Here is a 16,239-nt window from a genome sequence, read left to right as displayed (position 1 = left end):
TTTCAGCTACTGGGATGCAGAATGTCTTTTGTAAAAACAGTCTTTTGAGTTCAAGCATACCTGCATCAATATTTATCAGAATGATACTTTCAGTCACAGTCATGAATAAATATACATAGCATTTGGCGAGTAAAAGGGGAAGATCATCTTGAGATGTTTCGAAAAGCCATTGTAAAATAAATATGCTGGAAATTTAGTGGAGTTATCATGGAGGGCTGTTTTACAATTTTTGAAAGATAATTTTGAAGTCCTCTTTGTGGCTTTGTAAGATCCTCTTTGGAAATGGAACGCTGAGAGAATTCCCTCAGTAGGTGGAGCTGTTCTGCAGGAAGACATCAGTAGTGTGTATATTCTGTCTGAGTGATGAGGAGTCAACTGAAATGTACAACAGCTTCCTCCCAGCAACATCTGGATTTTACAGGGACAGATTAGTTCAGGTTCACATGGTGCAACTTTTTACAGCTCCTGAGCAAATCATATTTTTAACTATAGCTTAAGGCAAACTGTCCCTCACTATGCCAATGTGTATTCTCAGTAATTTGTGACTGAATTGTATGGATCACTAATAATGGAAGGTTTGTTCTCATGATCTTTTCCCATTCTCAAAGGTGCCCTTGCCAATTTACAGATCCATTTACTGGTCGAAGAAGACTCTCAGCTTCGATAACTTTTAATCCGGAAGAGACAAGACCAAGGTTTCTTTCCAGCAAAACCATCCATCCATTTTGTAACCACTTTATCCAATAGAGGTCAATAGTGGATGCTGCCCAAGTCCTCAGGTACTTCTTCACAGTCATTGCTACTGAAATGAGAACACGTCATAGGGGAGAAATGACTTCCAAATGATTTCCCCCACTACTGTCATTGGAGCAAACACATTGTATTCTTTAAAAATTAAGGAACCTACTTCGACACAATATTTGCTGTTTGGTTGATTTATTGTTTGCTGTACATCGGGTATCAGTGTGAGTGCAAACATCATGTCTGTGTAACTGATAATTTCACAATTTCTCAACCATATCTGCAATTGTTCCATGTTAACTACCTTTTCTTTTCCTTAAGAATATAGATATTGCTATTGATTTCACAGCCAATGCCATTTTGAGATTTTAGAGTCTCTTGCAATCTCTAACATTTCAGCTGCCTATGTGAGTATTTTAAAATTCAGTAATTTTGCTCAGTAGGGCCGTGAAAGGAGTTTTGTTGTCTTGTTCTTGCCATCTTACATCTGTTTTTTGGGGAAGATCATTTCTTAACTGTTATATTAATTTGGTCACCATTTATTGTATTTTTATAGCACTTGTTGTATTAGGGACTAGGGTGTGCATCGTCTTTCCTTGAGTGCCACAATGTTCTTTGTCTTTCATTTCAGCCAAGCTCTGAAGGATTCAATTGGACCAGCTTCCCAATTAAGAAGAGTTACCTATGGAGTTAGGAGGAGTTAGAGTACCAGCTTTCCAGATCTATGCTCATTGACAGTTTAAGGTTTGCTACAAAACCCGCAGAACTGTGGCTCTCCAGAGACAGGATTGCAGACCCCTGTGTTAGGGCACCATATTATTATATTATATTTTGTGTAATAAACCTGTTTAATGAGCACATATACAGGTGAAGTAACAATTTTTATACAGTGACTCTGTTAACGATCGTGTTTAATGATGAAACAATACAGCTATTCTACAATAATTTTAAAAAATCAGAATGCTTCACCCATTTCTCTTTATGGAGATAGAGCTCTTTATTTTTTGCTTTATTTTTCCTTCAAAGTAGTTACTGTATACTTGTTTTCATTATACTTACTAATGCAAGAAGACATCATCACAACAAAAGGAAACATTTTTGTTTTGTTTTTGTGTAACATCCTATTTTCAATAACAATCAGGGCTCTGTTTAATGTAGCGTCTGTGACAGGGGTTTGGTGTTTACCTGATAAGGGAACATAACCGTGCTCTGGAATACTGGTTGCTATGGGATCCCAATTACTTTAAGGAGTGAGTCATTTATTCATTATTTGTAAGGAGCTAGCTTGCAAGCAGCAAGAATTTGTATTTCAGATAAATAATTAGTTTTGTGTACATTTCCTCATTTTGATTATTTTGTCATCCACAAACTGTCAACCTGTAGATGTCTAGTGTTTTTTGTTGCTACTGTTTTTTTAATACAGATTGGAAAACACTGTACTTTCCATGCAAGCCTTCAGAGTCTGAGTAAGGTGCACTTGTCCCTTATGATTAGGTTCACCAAAGCATGGCTATCACATTCATTAATAAAGTCAGCCTCATTTTGTCAGCCTGGTTGTATACATGTGTAAATAAGATCTAAAGTATAGAGAAATGTATATTTTATATTTCATATATGCTATATGCTGTATTCCTTAAATGTTATATAACAAAAATAGGACACAGATTAATATGAAAATCTATATTTATATAGTTGTCAAACTACAATACACATATGAAAATTATTAAATAAATGTATTGTTCACCGAAAGCAGATATTGCCCTAGTCAATTCACCTGATACATTTCCCCCCATTACTGTGATTGGAGCACACACAGCGTTTAAAATGATTTGGTTAGACTATTGCATAACAGCTTCCTTTATCTGACGTGCATCCTGACGTGCTCCAGAAAGTAACTAATTACATCAGATGCCAATGATGTATAACAGATGAGTAACAACAGGGCACAGATCTGATACAGTGACATTTGCAGATGGTGTCGGCTCATGATGACTCACAGGTGACCATAGGTAAAAGGCCAGTAAAATCACTATCGACAGAGGAGCACTGTCAAAAGGCTCTTCTGCTAAGCAGCACCTGTTTGAGAGGACATGTGGAGTACTTCCTCCTGACGCTTGGTCTGTCTTTTTCCACCTTCCTTTTGTAGGTCTGTCTGAAGGAAGGTCAATGCAGATAAGTGGCTTAATCCTCTGGGGCTGTTTAAACCCAGATAAGCTTTTAATTCCTCAAAGTTTTGACTGTATCGGTTAAATTAAGGGGATTCTGTACAACTGCAAGGTTTTGCCAACATTTCCAGACTGGTATTGGGAAAAGCTATTTTCATTGTTTATAGGTCGTGTAATTCTTCGCAAGTGACAGACCGAAACACTAGTATAATACTACAAAAAAACTGACCATAAAGAACAGTGGCGTTTCCTGTCATGTTTGTCAATGAAACAGGTCTGGAGAGTATTCTTTCACAAGAGAGCACTGATGTGTTGCCATCATTTAGAGTGTGCAGTTTTTACATGCTGTCGTTTCCTGAAGAATGGGACCAATGTAGAGCCACACTTTGTCCATTGCTGTGTGCCTGAATGTCCACATTCACACGCTTCTCGTTTACAGCATCTCGGGCTTCAGCAGATCACATGGAGAGTACAGATTATATCCACATATCCACACACTTCAAGGATTTGTTACAGATAATCAGGGTGTTTTTTTTAAACTGGAGACTAGGATAGGATCTAATATAAGACACTGAGTAATGCCAGTCACACTAAGATGACAGATACTTGCCATTCTCGTCAATTCACATAGAACTGATTTATTTTCCCTGCTCTTCTGGTTTCAGAAATACAGTGTTGTTGAGTGTTGAGATAATGTGACGGTACTAAATTTTAGCTTTGCAAATAGTGAATGATCCTTTAATCCATAATTCGATTTGCCTTCTTTCTGTGGTTTAAATTAAGAATCTTGATTGAACATTTAGGGTCTCCTATAGGGTTGTCTTACCTTATATTACTTAAAGATAGGGTTCCAGCCCCTGCACCTGTAGAAATGAGACTGTACAGTGTATGTACATCTGCTTTTTTACTTCAACCAATTATTGTCTGAAAGTGCTAAGATTAGTATGAATTTAAGCTGCGGGTGGACAATACCGTATGTACAAGGTCAAAGACAGTTGTTATTATTAAGACTTAATAATTGTTTATGTTATTTTGACATGGCAATTAGTGTTGCTACTGTATAGATCTTTGATCCATGGTTTGATTCTGGTTTGAGGTGCTTTCTGTGTGGAGTCTGCATGTTCCCGTGTCTTCATGTTTTCTCTGGGAGCTCCAGACAAAGACTTGCTGGCCAGGTTAACTGCAGTCTCTAAATGGTCACTGTGTGCGTGTGTGCAAATTGTGATGGACTGGTGACCTATCATGAGTGAAGTCCTGCCCTGCCATGCATCCTATACATACTATGTTGCCGCAATCCTTTCCATGAATAACCCATATACACCCATATTTCCTCATGCAGATCTAAGGAAGCTATCCTTTGTTTCTGCTTCTTGTAATTTGCACCTTAACTGCTTTGCTTTCAGGCCGACAAAAAGAATAGCAATTTATCTTTACAGTGGAGCCCAGGGAAACAGCAATCCTGTTTTGCATTTTCTGTCAGTAAATACTGCGTAGTAGATGCTGCTTGGTATTCATCTGGCTAATTACTACATCTTAATTGCTGGTATTAAGCTTGTTCAGGACACTAAGATCTAAAAATGCACTCTAAATGAACACATTACTGCTTGTGCTGCTTGACAAGTCACTTTAATGTGCCAAAACTGTTTTCACTTGCCGTGTATAAGACTTGTATAATATAGTGATTATATTTATACCACATGAAAAAGGCACCCAGCCATGAATTATCAGGGCAAAACAGACAGGTCAGTAACAAAGTCGTTTTCAGTTTCTGTTCCTGCCTGGGTTTCTTTTTCTTTGCGTGATAGTTTCTCGGTATTTCTGGAAACTGGTCTTTCTAGTTTTTTAAAAACATTGAACCATTATCATAGGTGTCAAGCGCATGTAGGATAACTTCAGATTTTTTACCAGTATGTGATACTGTGGCTGTGGGTGGTAGGAGAGATAGATAATGTCTATCTGTGTATTTGCATGAGGCTATGCAAATCCCACCCACCAATATATTAGCATATTAAAGAAAGGTGTAAAATAACTGACCTTTTTGGCAGCATAATTTTTAATTAAAAAAAAAACATTCTTCACTGAATGCTTTTCTAATGCACAGTTCTTCAGAAATCACGCACAGGCAACACTATTCTTGAAACAGCTACTCCTTAACTCACGGTTTGAATTTGCCGGCGCATCTCTTTAACTGGGACGAATCAGCCGTATCATAAACACAGCTGCTTCATTATTTATTGAAAAGAAGATGGCGGAGTTCTCCCCAGTACTGCCGCTGCGGGATGGAGATGATCGGTTCGGGCAACCCGTCTTTTCCCGCTCGCGTTCCGGTTCGGAATCCGAAACCGAGCTGTCGCAGAGCCTGGCCCGGACCAAGACCCGTTCCTACGGTAGCACTGCCAGCGTTGCAGCCCCTCTGGCGGAGAAATACATTGTGCACCGAGTCACGGCCAGCGATACCCTGCAAGGGATAGCGCTCAGATACGGAGTAACGGTAAGAATCTTCAAACAAAATGTTTGAAAGATCAGGCTGTTGTTTACAGAGAAATCTGCTGGGCAGATATCATAATGTTTTCTTTGGCACAGCGAGCCTTAGGGTAAGCACGCCGGTTTACCCAGCACAGCGACATTCACTGTTTACAGAAGAACTGTCGCCCGGTTTCTCAAAAGATTCACAGCCGGGTTGTTATGAATATGATTAAACACTGGCGCTTAATAAAATATATAGTAGCATGTTCAAAACGTAGCTATATTGTTCGTACAGAGCATGACATCATCTACAGAAGGAACTGCTTCCATATGGGCATGCTTATGTACCAGGAAGTAGTTCTGTACTCATTCTAGCTGCACCAGTCTATTAGCAACATAAATACACATTGTGATGCAAAGAATCGTTTACAGGTATCACCCCGTTCCTAGGCGGAAATATATATATATATATTCATGTGTATTATGTGGAAAATTTGTTACCCACTCCAATTTCAAATAGATAAAATCAGCTAATACAGGAAATGAACAGATTTAACATTACATTAACATTACCTACCTCTGTAGTGTGCAGTGTATTGCATTCAGGTGCAATATGAAATAAGATTGTATTTGTACTGTACTAAGAAATAACTACAGGCAACTATATTAACTAGCTGAGATGCATTTCAATGTTTTGCTTTACTTGTTGAGATCTGGGGTAGCAGGTTGGTGCAGTGCTTAGCGTTGCTGCCTCACAGGGCTTGTGTCCTGGGTTCAATGGCTGGGGTGCTGTCCGTGTGGAGTCTGTACATTCTCCCCGTGTTTGCGTGGGTTTCCTCCAGGTGCTCTGATTTCCTCCTGCAGTCCAAAGACATGCTGGGAGGATAATTGGCTTCTGGGAAAATTGCCCTTGATGTGTGTGTGCGTGCCCTGTGATGGGATGGCGTCCTGTCCAGGGCGTACCCTGCCTCGTAATCATTGCCAGATAGGCTCTGCCTCCCCCATGGCCCCGAATTGGAAAAAAGTTACTAGAAATTGCGTGGATGCCTATTGTGTCGGTTCATCTGATATAAAACAGGTCTTGTAATTTCTTTATGATAACTTTGTGAATCTGTTGCAGTCGTGGTTATTCTGGTGCTCAATGTTTTACTTTTTCTTCATGTTTTCATCTAATAAAGATGTATAATAAATCCACAATTATAAAGGGAAACAAGGCACGCTCAGAATGCCCTCTGGTTTGCAATACAGTATTTTACAACATTTTTTTAGCACTTATGGTTGCATACTGTCTGCTTTTAATGTAAATCTTATCTTCTGTTTTGGCTGTAGCAGAAAATTAAACAGTCAGTTTGATCTTGACCCAAGTGCTGGAGTTCAGATGTCATCTCTGGTAATGATTGGGTGAATTAATCTTTCCTTTTCTGCAATGTCACACCTTGAGTTTTCTCTTTCTTCATTGTTTTTTTTCAGATGGAACAAATAAAAAGAGCAAATAAACTCTTCAGTAATGATTGTATATTCCTAAGGACGACTCTGAGCATTCCAGTCTTCTCGGAGAAATCCACGCTGCTCAATGGACTCAGCTCTTTAGAGTCTCCAGAAAGCGAGGCCAGCGACGGCTGTACACCCAAATATGAGTGTCCCAGTGTGACGCAGGATGGTGAGGGTAGCTCATCTTCATCCACTTCTGCTGCTCAGAGTCCCCAGGAACCAGACAGCCGGGCCACTCAGCCTGAGGAGCTGTCAGCTAAAGACTACTTACACAGACTGGACTTGCAAATCAAACTCTCGAAACAGGCTGCTAGGAAACTGAAAGAGGACGATATCGGGTAAGATTTTTATCATAACAAAATGACCTACTGCATGACGTTCAGGAAGGCCGAATGAAGGAAAATATTACTGGTTGTGGCAGAATAGGAAATGGTTAAAAAAAACAGTACCCATGAAAGCATGCAGGAAAGGTTTTGTCCTTCAAATGGATCCAGTCTAGACCTGCCTCTCTGCTCGTCCTGTTCATTCTTCAGTCAGGGGTTGAATGGCTCAGCATCCCTTTCTCCTGTCAGGGCTTTGCGTTGCATGCACAGCTGCTACAGGATGAAAATGTAGCAAACTCACCACCTCTGCAATAACATGAGCAAGTGAAAAAACCTGTGTGGCTTTTGAGCACAAGGAAGGCGTTTTATCCACCTTTTTAATCGTCGCCTGCCAGCCAGTCTCTTCCTATAGCACAATGCTGTATGTGCATGTGTTCTCACGACAAAGAGAATCTAGAGGTCCTGAGCTGTGCATCCCCAGCCTCTGTTTGCCTTGTTTCTGGAAGCCATTGAGTTGCTGTGTCTCGCCTGTGTGACATTGTAATTGAATGGAAGCGTGGGGTGTGGAAGGAGCAGGGTTGTTACTCTAAGATTCACCACCAGTTAAAGGGGAGGTGACTAGAAGCTCTGGAGAGACAGGTGATACCTAGGAGGTGCTTCACATCTGCTAGCTGGGTTTATTGGTGTCCATAATCCCTTTTGTGGTGCAGTCCCACCTTGTGTCCTATGCTGCCAGGATTGTCTGTGACCCTCACGAAGAATAAGAGGCTTTTTGATTATGATAACTGGATAACTGGTTGAGAACTTATAGTGGAAGGATCATAAATCTAAGCCCAACTGTCTTGTTATTATTTTCTTACACTTATATAGCGCTTTTCTGGACACTCCTCTCAAAGCGCTTTACAGGTAATAGGGACTCCCCTCCACCACCACCAATGTGCAGCCCCACCTGGATGATGCAACAGCCGCCAATGTGCACCAGTACACTCACTACGCTATCAGTGGGGAGAAGAGCAGAGTGATGAAGCCAATTCATAGATGGGGATTATTAGGAGGCCAAGATTAGTAAAGGCCGGGGGAAATTTGGCCAGGTTAACACCCTTACTCTTTTCTAGAAACACCCTGGCATTGTTAATGACCATAGAGAGTCAGGACCTCAGTTTTACTTCTAATCTGAAGGATGGCACCTTTGTTTTACAGTATGGTGTCCCTGTCACTATACTGGAGCATTAGGACCCACATAGACCGCAGAGTGAGCTCTCCCTACTGGCCCCACTAACACCTTTGCCAGCAGCAACTTTAGCTTTCCCAGGAGGTCTCCCATCCAGGTACTGGCCAGGCTCACACTGCTGGGCTCCAGTGGGCTGCCGGTTGTGAGGTACAGGGTGATATAGCTGCTGGCTATCTTATTGTAAACAACACAAAAATATTTTTTAATGCTCTGGGAATGGCAAAGTTCTTGCTGTCTTCAGCTGTCTTCAGATCCCTCACGGGATCAATAAAGTATCTATCTATCTTTTCTTAACTTGCCAGGGTTCTAAGTGGATCCAATAGCTCAACTGAGTGGCTCCAGAACTGAAGGAGACCCTCTAGCTACACAGCTATGTATCATTAGGCACAGAGTTTAACTGTTTCAACAGTGGTTTTATGTTAGGATTATCATTCCGCTCAGTGTTTGGCTAGGGTGAAAACTGTGGGTTAAAGTTTATGACCTGAGGATTGGAGTAATGGGTGGATTTGATGGACTAGAGCCATGCTGTTGCTGTGTTTGTGATCATGGTTAGAGATGGTTGAAGGTGAGGGGATCGGCCTGGTGTTGGGGTCTTGATTATGGTCTGGGCATGAAAAGTCTTAGACCATTTTTAAGGTTCATTACTCAGTCAGACTTAGTAAGTCACAGAGGCCTTATGATTCAGATGGTGAGAATTTATCAGTCTAGTGTCATGTGAGTGTGTTCCTGTCATAATAGAAAAATAGAAGACAGATAATAATAATTGCGTACAAGTATGTATTACACTTTCTGGACACTCCACTCAAAACGGTTTATAGGTAATGGGGACTCTTCACCACCACCAATGTGCAGCATCCACCTGAATGATGCGACGACAGCCATAGTGTGCCAGAACGCTCACCACACATCCGCTGTTAGTGGGGAGGAGAACAGACCAATGAAGCCAATTCATAGATGGGGATTATTAGGAGGCCATGATTGGTAAGGGCCAATTGAAAATTTTGCCAGGACGCCAGGGTGACATCATTACTCTTTTCGAGAAACGCCTTGGGATTTTTAATGACCGCAGAGAGTCAGGATCTTGGTTTAACGTCTCATTCGAAGGACAGCACCTTTTTAAAGTATAGTGTCCCCGTCACTATACTAGGGCATTAGGACCCACATGGACCGCAGGGTGAGCACCCCCCTAGTGGCCACACTAAAACCTCTTCCAGCAGCAACCTTAGTTTTTCCCCAGGAGGTATCCCATCCAGGTACTGAGCTTCAGTGGGTTGCCAGATGTGAGCTGTAGGGTGATATGGCTGCATATCATGGCAAATACAAACAGTATTAGAATCCTTAAACTAGGCTTCTCTTGTTCTTTGCTCTGGTGTTTTAGGCACTGCTTTACACAAAGGGTTGTGGTAGTGTCGAGTCGCCCACCCAGCCACGTTGTTAAAGTTGATATTCTGGCTTCTTCTAGGTAATGGATAAGATGCTTGGATCAACTATCTAATAACTACCAAATGATCACAAGCTAGAAGTTTGTACTTAAGTCAGTTCATGTTTTCAACAATAGTCTCTGATAATTGACTATGGCTGTGACTATGACTATATGACTATGACGATAGGCTGAGGCAGGAGACTAGGGTATTTTTTTTGTAAAATGTAATTAGTGCTTGTGCGCTTGGTTTCAAGCTGGAAGTTGCCTGCACCTTGTCGGGGGTGTTAAGGGACTGTCAGTGATTTCCCCCACTCTCTTCCTGCTTCCCATAGTGTGGCTATGCTTGTAACTGCCAAGACGCTCTGCCAGCCATTCCGCAAGCCCCGAGATTTTTCAGAAGGCTGCGCCCCAGGAGACTTTCAGTTTCTCTCTGTTGCTGTCAGGACTGGAGAAGGGCTCTGACAAATCCGTACCAAAAACCGCCAGCCGAATTGAATTAGGGATGAGAAAGTAGAAGCAGGTTCATCGATCATTGCAGCTCTCTCCGCAATAAAGTCTCTGGTTTTGTCTCCTTTCGTAGAAAAAATACTTATAGAATGTTTTTTCAGTTCAATGTCTACTTTTTTTGTCATGATGTGCAGAGAAGGTTTGTAGATTTGTACACAAGCTGGTCTTTTTATGTTACAGGGGTTAATGGAAAATATTTGTGTTTTTGCAGCGTTAAGTTAATTTGGAAGGCTAAGCCCCTCAGAAGGGTGAAATGTAAGGAAGGGTAAAGTGACTGGTATGAACGAAAGAGTTTTCCTGGATATAAATAAAAGGCAAACACAATGTTGAGTTTTTTTTTCTTTTAAAATTACATTTTAAATACTAAATCTTGTAACAGCCCAACAGAAATATGGGAGATTGATCACCCATGGTACTTGCTGCATGGAGCGGGACGCTCAGTTGTAGAAATGAATTTAAAAATGTAAAGTTGCAAAAAAAGAGGATTAATTCAACCCATTGAGCCCATCTGGTAGTTAGTAGCTAATTGATGGAAAGATTTCATCAATGCGTCTTTGGGGACAAAAGCCAGAGTGTTGGCTTCAACAACATGTCTGATAGCTTGTTCCATACACCCACAACCCTTCGGGTAAAGACCTGTTTCTTGTTCTCAGTTTTAAACCTCTAAGCACTAATGGATGGTACAGTGGAAGTACTTTACTCTATTAAGAAACTCTGCTTCCCTGGAGTGGTGAGAGAGAATTCTAGATATTGTCTGCTCTGTGGTTCATTTTCGAATAGTAAACACTGAACAGTACATTGAAATGAATATGTTGTGCAGTAGCGTGGACTGGTGGTGAGGGTGATTATTATTTTTTCTTATTATTCTTTATCAATGTAATACTTACTGTGCAATTTTTAGTGATTTGAAAACTGTGTAAAAGTTGTCTTATCAAGTTTCACGCTGTGAAGCTGTGCATTTCTATTCCCTGTGTAACAGACTGTCAGCAGAGTGCATCATAACTGCAAATTTTCATGACACGGTGGCACTGCTGCCTCGCTGTTTATATTATTTTTTAAAAGATCCATGCAAGGCAGCCTTCCTTCCATAGCTGATACTGGTATGACACGATGTTGCCCGGAGCAACAGTTTCCACGAAGCTGTCACATGACAAGGAAGAAGATGTTGGTTAACTGATGACTCTGTTTGAATTCTGAACTGCTGCTCTGATGAAAATCTGACCACTCAGAAGCACAAAAGGAATATCTCCTGTATTCTTAAGAAGAGAATTAGAAAGAAATACGTACAGGTTTTTTTTTTTAAATCAAATCTGATAGCAGGTCCACATTTTCTGTGAAAGGTTCTGTTGTGTGGGTTTCATATATTAAATAATATTGAAACATAACAATAAAATAAACTTTTTAAAATTTTAAATTTGTTTTGAAATTGCCATCTTGATTTGTTGTTTCTGTTGTCCATACGGCTGTACAGTTGTCCCTATGGTTTTTATGGATGACATGCTGGCATGTTTTGTCACAGTGGCGTTTGAATATTGCACTGGCATGGCACTGAAATATGTTTCATGGCAGTGCTCTAATATTTTGTTCAAATGTTTGATCCAAGCAGCAGTGGAAGTTAATGTGCTGTTTTAATGGGAGGAAAAGCCGGGCCACGCTGTGAATCATTGACTCAGCTCAAGAAGCCTTCCCTCTCTGTTGTCATTGCTGAATGCTTTTGGCTTTTACAGCATTTCTATCAGTATGTTCTGTCATTTGAGAAGAGGAAATGCCTTATATTTGAAAACAGACACTCTGAAATGGCAAAAAGGTTTCCTAGTTTATTGGCGTTTGCTCCTATGTCGGAGATCATAGAACTGTGTAATAAAGGTAGCAGGCAGGTCTCACTGTGCCAGCAGGAAGCTATATGCGAGAACAGAATAGGAGATATGAACAGAGAGACACTCGTGCTCCACACGAAGAGTTAAGGGGCTAAGGAACAATTCACACGGCATTGTTGTTTAAATCAAAATCTTGCAGTCTTTCAAGACACGGCTGGATGAATTCCTGGCATCAGTTAGGTACTAACTACTGAGTTAGCTTGTTAGGCTAAATGGCCTTCTCTTGTTTGTAAATGTTCTTTATTGTAGTCTGAGCCTAGTTTTGAAAGTTGAGTGGAATTTATAGAAATTAATTACCCCAATTGTAATCACAAATTTTACTGGGTGTATATCTTTTTATCTGTTTTAGTAAGCAAAATTAATCCATGGTTTCCCATACTCTACAGAGAAGTCTAAATGATTTTGTTATAAAAATATGCTTTTCAGATTTATTATTGTCTCTCTCTTACAATGACCACGGACAGCAGCAGGCCTTTTGAATTAATTGGCTGTCTTTCAGGCTGAACAGGTTACTGGTGAATAAATAATAAAGCTTATTCACAAATTAAAGTGGAGCTCTATCCTGTTTCATAGAGGGAGGCTTATCTGCTTCTGGAGCTTTCAGGAGGATGTTCTAGGTCAGGTAGTAGCCGGATGTGCTATTTATAACTGAAGGACGTACGAAGGTAGACAGGTTTTCGGTAGAGTGTCCGCAAAAACCCCAAAGCATGACCTTTTTTTTAGTTTTAGTTTGATTAATGGGACACAGAAATAAAACATTTTTAAGATTCTTTGATTTAAGATGTCTGAAAAGGAATGATGCCATAAGCAAGTGCCAGGGATTTATGAAATGGGAAAATTAACCTTTCAGTTAAGACTCCAGAAGGAGATTTTTGAGAGAGATTGGGAGAGACGGATTATTTACATTACCTATTGATAAATGATTGTATGTTTTTGGAAGCTTGTTCTTTTTTTCCTTCACCTTTTTACCCTCTGTGAAAATGCAAAAGAATGATAAATGACAGACTTTATACTCATTTATATTTGGAATACTTGAGGTTTTGAGATGACTGGCAACCTTTTTCTTTATTTCTGGTTACCTATGTTTGTTCTTCAAAAAAAATAAAATAAAAAACATAAGTAACAAAAAAAAAGAGTGTAAAGGCAGCAGTACTGTTTTGGGAGCTGGCGATAACACGAGTCACAGTGAGTCAACTTTCTGTTCTTGTGGAATTACCTCGTGTGGCCCGTGTTCTGTGTACTGTAGAGAGTGGGGATAGCTGGGCGCAGTGGCAGGAGGTGTCACATAAGCGTGACTGCAGTAGAAGTGTCAAACTTTGCAAAGGGAGGTGGAGGGAGAGAGAATAAAAGAGCGATCAGACAAATATTTTGGAGATGCTGTCCAGATAAAAAGCGGCATAATTAGTAGAGTCAGCTGGACTCACGCTCTGTACTCCAAGATAAGTTTTATTTAGCGATTCTCAAAGTTTTGGCACCAACACATGAGGCTCAACAAGGCGCAGCAAAGCTCTCACACTTCCAAAACACATACCAGGTCTCCGGGTGTGAAAGGTACCTCTTACTCACATTCACAGTGCAACTCGTGCTTGATGTTGTTACGTGAAAATAAAGATTTCTAGACAAAAGAGGGAAAAAAGACACATTGTAAGATGGCGCTTGTTTTGCCATTTTTGTTCTCCTTGGGTTTTTGGGAGGTGGGGTTTTCCAAAAGGCCTACAGATGATGTACCTGTTGCTCGAGAGCTTGTAGTCCGGTAGGTTTGCGAGGTATCTTTAAACCCCTAGAGGTTATCAGTAAAAAAATAAGAGACTGCAACAGAAACAAAAACCAACAGTTTTTGGGAACATGCACCAGTGCACTGCTAGTGTGTGTCCCAGGCGTGTGATGTGTGTAGGCCGAGTGTAGTTTCAGTGCTATGCAGTGCCATCCCCCAGAATTCCACTACACCTTGACCAGACCTCCAGCCCCAGATGGGACTAGCAGCACTGTCCAGCTTCCAAGGGGTGATGTCACCTTCTGCAGCAGGCTCAGTGCCAAATGAGCCCTGTTTGAAGAGCAGCAGGCCATCAGCCCTGTGCGGAGGAGGAATCTGTTCTCTCAGTGCAGAATACCTCACCTCCCATCAAAACAAGCCATTTCATTTCAATTCCATGTGAGAGCGTCAAAAGTAATATCTCTGTCAGTCTACGCCAGTACAGTGGGTATTGGATTGTATCCATTTACTTGTTTGCTAATTAGCCAGATTGTAGTATGTGGCTTTTGTGTTAAACATCCGTGGATGAAAACAATACTTTATTTCTTCTTTTGTGCTTGCAGACACAAGGGGGAAGAGGCGCCACATGCAGCATCTTCATACCAGAGTATTGATTAAATCAATTGACAGCTGATGTAGGAGACCCAGGATTTGAAGATGAAAGTGTTTCTTTGTTTACCTGGACAGCCAATGGCGAAATCTGGAGCAGTGACAGCTGAAATATTCGGCACGTTTGTCATGTGTTTTTCTAATTTGCATTGACCAAATTATGGAACAGGACTTTCTGTCCATGGATTTGCACTGAGCTGTTCTGCTTTGCCTTTTTTAAAATCTTATTTTTAATCCAAGGTCCTTACTTTTATTGGCGAGAGTGTGCGTTGTTGTTTCAGGCACCCACGGCTTGTTTCCGCTGAGAGCTTTCACTACATGTGCCACAAAACAGGTGTCTAATAACCTCTACTGTACAGAGTACCTCTTGTGAACTCTCTACTATTATATTACAGATTAGCATGTTAGAAAACTGATATTAGCACTGTACCCATGCAGTATCTATACAATATATCCCTTTACTATATTAACTATTCTTTCTTTTCTGAATATGTAGCATTCCTATCAATATATTCCTTCCTTCTTCAGCCATGTAACACTGATTTTGAATAAGCTGTGGGTGCATGGACACCTTAATTTCTCATTTGCCTATTTAAAGTCATGCTTTGAGAGGGTTAATTCTATTTTGAAGTATGCATGTGTTGGTTTGTGTGTGGTGCGTAAAGTTATAAACCTTCTTGGCTTGGGTTCGGTGTTATTGTGCTTTGATTGTTACTTATGGTTTTGAATATCAATAAACTTGACTGTTCTGAAATCCTTTCAACAAACTTGTTTCTGGAATTTTTTGTTCCCCCTTCCTTTGTTTTTTTTGATTGGAGTTCCCTCATACATCAAAGACACCAACCACGCGCTCCAACTTTTCAATGATTTCCAATTTCAGGGTACTGAATGCCACATTTTTACCATGGACATCACATCTCTGTACACCGTCATTCCCCATAATGACAGCCTTACAGCCCTCAAGCACACGCTGGACAAACACACAGTGCTTGATCCACCCTCCCACACCCTGGTACGCCTTGCAGAATTGGTCCTCACACTAAACGCATTCTCTTTCAATCTTTTTTACCAACAGGTCAGTGGAGTTGCCATGGGCACCAGAATGGGACCCAGCTATGCCAACATTTTTGTCGGCTGGGTAGAAGAACGCTTCTTCGCTTCCTACACTGGCTATGTCCCTGACCTCTACAAACGATATATTGGTGACTGCGTCGGTGCCGCCACATGCTCCAACGATCAGCTTGAGTTCTTCCTGCACCATTTCACCAACTTCCACCCGTCCCTCAAATATATGGTTAACATATCTTCCACCACTCTTCCGTTTCTAGACATCCACTTGTCTATCAACTACCCCCGACTGTCCACTTCAGTTTATTACAAACCCACAGATTCACACAGTTACCTCCTGTACAGCTCATTTCACCCCAACCACACTAAAAACTCTCTTCCTTTTTCACAGTTCCTTAGGTTACGACGATTATGCAGCGACGACATCGACTTCAGGAACCAAGCCCTTTGAAATGTACTCATTTTTCATCAACAGAGGATACCCCAGCAGTGTGATTGACAGGGCCCTTGCCCGAGCCAAAAACACCCCCCGGACCATCAACCCGATCAGGAACTCCCGCCATAACAACCGCCTTTGGTGCTTCC

General features: G+C 41.0%; 1 protein-coding gene across 1 annotated transcript; it reads left to right on the top strand.

Moving 5' to 3' along the window:
* The first annotated feature begins 5,048 nt into the window (after positions 1-5,048).
* Positions 5,049-15,353, top strand: lysmd2 (LysM, putative peptidoglycan-binding, domain containing 2). The gene is made up of 3 exons (XM_015342867.2): positions 5,049-5,397; positions 6,843-7,201; positions 14,541-15,353. Exons 1-3 carry the CDS (start codon positions 5,152-5,154, stop codon positions 14,593-14,595), a joined length of 660 nt encoding a protein of 219 aa, XP_015198353.1. The 5' UTR covers positions 5,049-5,151; the 3' UTR covers positions 14,596-15,353.
* Positions 15,354-16,239: the final 886 nt, after the last annotated feature.

This window comes from Lepisosteus oculatus, chromosome 5 (assembly GCF_040954835.1).
Source record: "Lepisosteus oculatus isolate fLepOcu1 chromosome 5, fLepOcu1.hap2, whole genome shotgun sequence".
Classification (NCBI taxonomy): Eukaryota; Metazoa; Chordata; class Actinopteri; order Semionotiformes; family Lepisosteidae; genus Lepisosteus; species Lepisosteus oculatus.
The sequence above is the reverse complement of the archived record's forward strand: the minus strand, read 5'-3'. Positions and strand labels throughout refer to the sequence as shown.

Coding starts and splice junctions, on each gene's coding strand:
- lysmd2 (XM_015342867.2), top strand. CDS start 5,152: ATGGCGGAGTTCTCCCCAGTACTGCCGCTGCGGGATGGAGATGATCGG. Junction 5,398..6,842: donor CGCTCAGATACGGAGTAACG/GTAAGAATCTTC, acceptor GTTTTTTTTCAG/ATGGAACAAATAAAAAGAGC. Junction 7,202..14,540: donor CTGAAAGAGGACGATATCGG/GTAAGATTTTTA, acceptor TTGTGCTTGCAG/ACACAAGGGGGAAGAGGCGC.